The sequence below is a fragment of the Exophiala oligosperma genome (genome assembly GCF_000835515.1).
Source record: "Exophiala oligosperma strain CBS 72588 unplaced genomic scaffold supercont1.32, whole genome shotgun sequence".
NCBI classification, from domain to species: Eukaryota; Fungi; Ascomycota; class Eurotiomycetes; order Chaetothyriales; family Herpotrichiellaceae; genus Exophiala; species Exophiala oligosperma.
In genome coordinates, this window is record NW_015622849.1 from 8,820 (window position 1) to 14,419 (window position 5,600).

Here is a 5,600-nt window from a genome sequence, read left to right on the forward strand (position 1 = left end):
TCATGAGCGGTGTAACCTATCAAATGGACCAAGATCGAAGTCTTCAGGCTGGATGTCCTTCCCACCTAGCAGTCCATAATACCATGTGGTATCGCGCTATGACTGTGTTAAGATATGAATGGAAAATGGAGAGGAAGCAAACATACCCCGTCATACTCCCTGACATGAAATCCATTACCCAGATAGCTGAATCTGTTGGGTCCTAGGTATTCGATCTCGTAGTCTTCGAACCTTGGTCGCTCAAGGGTCGAGAGAGCTAGTTCATCGTCAAAAATCTGGGCCCACTGACTTTCAGGATAACGCAAATAGAGCGAGACTCACAGTGAACCCGAGAACCGGGCCAGACCATGGGCTTGTTGCTCTGTCCAGCTTTAAACCACGATGCACATTTACTGCATACAAGTAAGTCTCGGGGCTGAACAACAACAATAGATAGTCTCGACGTACCCAACCCAAGCTGTATGCTTGATGAATTCGTCAGCGTGTGCAATAAATTCCTCACAAGCCCTTCGAGACGGTTGCATCGACTTTATGTTTTCCGCTTGTACTTTCTTGATGACTTGCAGAAAGTAGTTTGTGTAGACTTCGATTGCCGGCAGGACAGAGCCTTGAGCTTAAGTGTATGAGTCAGCACCGAAAGGGATGTCCGATAGACTGTGAAACACACTTATAGGTGAGTAAGCGCCTTGCACAATGAAATAATTCGGTACTTCGGCTGGTCGTTCAAATCAGTCAGCAAGGCCGTTGTATCAAATCTGAATGTTGAAGCCACTAACGTGCCGCAAGACTGAGATATGTGCTTGGCTCCAGCTCAAACTCGTTTTGTAAATTCCTACCACGCGCGTAAATTGGGTATCTAGGCCTGTAGGAAGTGTCGAACCTGCCAAAAAGGATTAGAGTTGATGATCCAACCGACCAAGCTCGGTAGTTTACCCTGTTGCACAGACGATAACACCCACTTCAATGGTCTCACCACTCTGCAGACGAATACCGTTCGGGACGATTGCTGCTATCTGTTCACTGAGAACTGTGGTTTTGTCCATCACTAAGGCTTCCAGAAATCCTGTTCGCGGGATTAGAATAGTTAAGTAGAGAGCGTCAAGTGAGGAGTTACCATTCCCGGGAGTGGGACGTCTGCATCCAAAATCAAAGGTTTGTGGAATCATCTTCTCTATCAACTCCGGCTTCTTAGCTAAAGCCTTGGCCATGTGTGTTTTCGAAAACTTTCGCCAGCATTAGTATGCGCAAACTCGTTGAAGTGCAAGCGGTGTTACCTCCTTTGCCTTGAGCGCTTCCGGAGTCCCAGTCAGATTTGACTTGAAGCCTTTATTCAATTCGATTTCTATAGCTTTCCGATAGTGCAAGTAGTAGTCCGGATCTTGTTCGAATTGTTTTTGCATTTCTGGCGGATCTGTGTTTCATCAGCATTATAGCACTATTCTGAGCGACGTCACTTACAAGCAAAGTTCGTTCCGTCACTGCTGGCAAAGCGCGACGCGAAACTTCTATTTGTTATTTCGTGTTCTTTGCGTCATGCAGTATCTTACTTACCCAGAAGTGATCCATAAAGGTGAGCGCTGTGGGACGTCAGTAAATGTCCTGTCATACGCGCAAATGCACGGTCTTGTGGACGAATTTACCGAGGCAACGTAGAGATGATCCACATCATCAACAATCGAAGGAATAATCTGTACCCCAGAACTGCCGGTACCTATGACACAAACGCGCTTCCTCTGTAGATCAGCGGCTTCATTCCAGTCTGCAGAATGCAACAGCGTTCCCTTGAAGCTGGTGAGCCCTGGAATAGATGGCCATTTCCAGTCACTGAAGAGTAAAATCAGTCAGCTCCTTAGAATCCATCATCGGGATGATATACTTCAGCAAACCACCTCCATGGATGAAGAAATGGGCGTAATCAACAAAAACGTCTGCAGGGTTGCCATGGCGTCGAATGGAAACCTTCCAGAGTCCTTCTGTCTCTTCCCATTCCGCGCCCACGACTTCGTGATTGAACTTCGCATATTTCAGCAATTTATGTTCGTTTGCGACTTTGCGGAAGTACGCCAGAATTTCTTTAGCACCAGCATAATAGTGTGACCAAGTAGATTGGGTTGCCCTAGATCAAATGAGCAATAGATCGCCTGCTAAGAGCAGATACAGAGCTCACCAACTGAATTGGTACCCGACACTGGGAATGTCGCAGGCGCATCCCGGGTAACGGTTCTCGTACCAAGTGCCCCCTAACTGATCCTGACGGGCTGTCAGACAAGCTATCTTTCGCTTCCAAAGATGGGGAGTGCATACATTTTTTTCATAGATCTGGAGCTCAACCAGTTCCGTTTGCTGCTGAAGTTGGTATGCGAAGTTTATTCCACTTGCGCCCATGCCAACAAATATCACCTTCAGTTCTCTCTTGCTGCCCATAGGGTGTTCTGGAAGAGTGTATGTCGGTCGAGGCTTCGAGTAGAGGGGCAACGATTCAGGAGTAGACACCCCTGCGATCGGGAAATCTATATTAAATCCTGTCAAATCCATGTCGTAGCCACAACCATTGCCGCCGTCAACATACGCACCACCTCCCATTGTGTGCCCTTCGCTATTTGCGTCGATTGAGTTGCTACGTACGACTGCCATGATACCTGTGAGTCCTGAGGGATTGCAATAGCAAGTGCGGCAAGACAGGTTTTTCAACGACTCGAAGCCGTGTCCAGTAAGTATGCGCCACGTGACGCGTTTCGACTCGACCCGGAGTGACATTTCGCAGCCGACGCCGACTGATACGGCAATCATATCGGCCATTGCTGAGAACGAGCAAGAATGACTCGGGTATGAAGCTGGCTTGGCATCTACAGTCGGCCCGAAGATTAACTTTAATCTCCCAGAAGATCCCGAATCCCGATCACCATACCGATTTCCCACATTTGCGGGGCTCCACACATCAGAGAAGCCGAGATTGAAGAAACTGGGGATCGTGAGTATAAAGGCACCTGCTTCGAGTTAACTTGAGGTGTAAGTACTCTCGTCAACGTAACAAAGAATCACGACATGATGGCATCATCCTTGCGCCCAGAAACAGCGGATAAACTCGGTCTGAAAGGAAGGCCACTGATAATAGTCCTGACCATTGCGTGTGGACTGGGTCAATTCCTTCATGGTAAGCCGTTAATAGACTGAAAAAGTGTGCTCGAAGCTGATGATGGTCAGGCTATGACAACGGCGTCCTTGGTGGTCTGCTTACGGCACCCAGTTTCATTGATCAGTTCCACCTGAGTGCAGCACTGGAAGGCACAGTTACAGCTTTATTTCAAGCTGGCTGCGCACTGGGCTGTTTCGCAACAAGCCTGCTGAGTGTGCGTTTTGGACGCCTGACGTTGACACATACTGGCAGTCTTTGCATCTGCGTTGGTGGAGCATTGCAAGCTTCGAGCTTTACAAGTGGACAATTGATGGCTGGCCGCGTGATCGCTGGTATTGGTCTCGGAATGATTACATCGTCGGTATCTGTCTTGCAGTCCGAAACAGCTCCTGCGCGTATCAGAGGCAGACTGATTGCCATGTCGCTTTCCTCCCTCCTTGTTGGACAACTGCTGGCTTACTGGTTGGATTACGGCATGAACGCATACACCACCGACATTTCCTGGCGCTTTCCATTGTCGTTTCAAGCAGTGATAGCGCTCATAATGAGTGGATTGCTGTTGTTCATGCCTGAATGCAAGTCCAATATCCGTTCATTGGCTCGAAAAGCTCTAACCTTCTCAGCGCCTCGGTGGCTGTGTCAACGCGGTCGTGAGGCTGAAGCCCTGAAAGTCATCATGCGTCTACGCAACAAGGATCGTGACGACCCCGCAGTCATACTTGAGGTGGCAGAAATCCAGGCGGCTATTGAGCTCGATCGCCACCAATCCGGCTGGCGTGACCTGGTGAGAAAGGACGCTGTGCAAACTCGGACTCGAGTTGCACTTGCATGTATGGTGATGTCCATGAATCCTTTCAGCGGTAGTACAGCAATCAGCTACTACACAACGGTCATGTAAGTAAAGCACGTCTCATGGTTGCGGATCCGAGCTCATCTTCTCCCAGCTTTCAGATTTCCATAGGGATGACCAGACATACGGCTCTTCTCACATCAGGTTTCTTACAACTATGGTTCCTTTTCGCGTCTCTTGGGACCTGGATCCTCATCGAGTTCGCCGGAAGGCGGCGTATGTTCATGGTGAGTGCAGTTGGCATGGCAATCGCCATGACGGTTCTTGCTGCTACGCTCGCAACAGGCTCTCATGCAGCAAGTATCGTGGCCGCTGCCATGATTTTCGTGTATCAGGCCTTTTATACCTGGGGTTGGATGGCTGGAGTCTGGGTAAGTCTCCTTGAGAACCTGAAAATCCTATAGGCTGACAAGTCTTCAAAGACGTATACACCAGAACTGCTTCCCCTCAAATATCGTGCCAAAGGCATGGGTCTAGCTTCGACATGCGTATATGGTCTGACATTCATGATTCTGGAGGTGGTCCCTATCGCAATCCATAACATTCATTGGAAGGTGTTCATCCTCTTCGCCGTCTTCAACGCTTGCTTCGTGCCGATCACCTACTTTTTGTTACCGGAAACTGCGGGGCTCAGCTTAGAAGCGATTGACCTAGTTTTTACAGATCCAGATACTTCCTCGGTCAAGAAGGCCAAGGCTCTGCGAAAGTCCGGCGAGGACATGCATCTTCGAGAGGTGCATCTTGACGACGTCGAAATCATCTCAGCTACACCAGGCGTCAAAGGAGATAATTAATGCTCAGAATGCCGTTGATCGCAAGGTCTCAATGAATGGAAACATCCAATCTGAACAATCAAATAGGATCAGTGCTGCAAATCTGAGATTAAACGGTCTACGGTGTTATTTATATCCCTGAATCTCTGTGTCTACAAGCGCTTGAAATGTGGTTGGAAGAAAAGTGGAGTAGTCGAGAAATTCCACAGAGCGATGCCGCCAACGACTGTATTATTTAAGATGGAGTCCCAACGGCAGGCCTGCATCTGGTGATGGTGCATAGTCGACCTGGTCTCCTGTTCTGCCCAAAACTTGCCATATTGGTTGGCCATTGCTTCATTTAGGTACAGTGTGATGGAGATCGTCTTCATTAGCAGATGGACAGAGGGAAAGGTGAGAGATGGGTAGCTTGGGTACGTACTCTCCACGCTGGCTGAGGCGTGGCGGCGCCCTCGTGGTGGCTCGCGGCGACCAACCTTCCAAGGGCGGTCTCAGAAACTCATCAGCTGCAACAGCCAACCGCCCAGGCAGCTCAGCGATAAAAAGTACAGACACACAGAACGAACTCGAGGGGGCCCGTGGATCACGTTAGGGGGTCACGTCCACGGTACGAGCATACACCTGCGCAGACGAGTGAATATTGTCACACAGAAGAAATGGAGGACCGGTAAGGGCCTGACACGTACATAGACACAGAACCCTTGAAGTTCAGAGTTGGGAGACTTCTACTTCCTAAACAAGTAGAAGAAGATGAAGAAGTAGAAGAAGAACAAGGATCAATCTATGCTTCCACTGCCATGATTCACAACAGTTCTCCGGTACTGTACTGTATCGACCTCTT

The 5,600-nt window shown here is 49.0% G+C and overlaps 2 protein-coding genes across 2 annotated transcripts; one reads left to right on the forward strand and one right to left on the reverse strand.

Annotated features, from left to right (window-relative positions):
* Nucleotides 1-2,799, reverse strand: PV06_11432 (uncharacterized protein; the record flags this gene model as incomplete). Its single annotated transcript, XM_016413102.1, has 15 exons — nucleotides 1-96; nucleotides 147-256; nucleotides 322-392; nucleotides 448-613; nucleotides 668-715; nucleotides 777-880; nucleotides 934-1,063; nucleotides 1,115-1,223; nucleotides 1,275-1,411; nucleotides 1,459-1,502; nucleotides 1,552-1,577; nucleotides 1,641-1,824; nucleotides 1,877-2,116; nucleotides 2,168-2,250; nucleotides 2,305-2,799. The coding sequence occupies 15 exons, from the start codon at nucleotides 2,797-2,799 to the stop codon at nucleotides 1-3; spliced, it is 2,043 nt and encodes a 680-aa protein (XP_016256499.1).
* A 249-nt stretch (nucleotides 2,800-3,048) lies between these two features.
* Nucleotides 3,049-4,780, forward strand: PV06_11433 (uncharacterized protein; the record flags this gene model as incomplete). The annotated part of the gene is made up of 4 exons (XM_016413103.1): nucleotides 3,049-3,154; nucleotides 3,205-4,030; nucleotides 4,081-4,357; nucleotides 4,409-4,780. 4 exons carry the CDS (start codon nucleotides 3,049-3,051, stop codon nucleotides 4,778-4,780), a joined length of 1,581 nt encoding a protein of 526 aa, XP_016256500.1.
* Nucleotides 4,781-5,600: the final 820 nt, after the last annotated feature.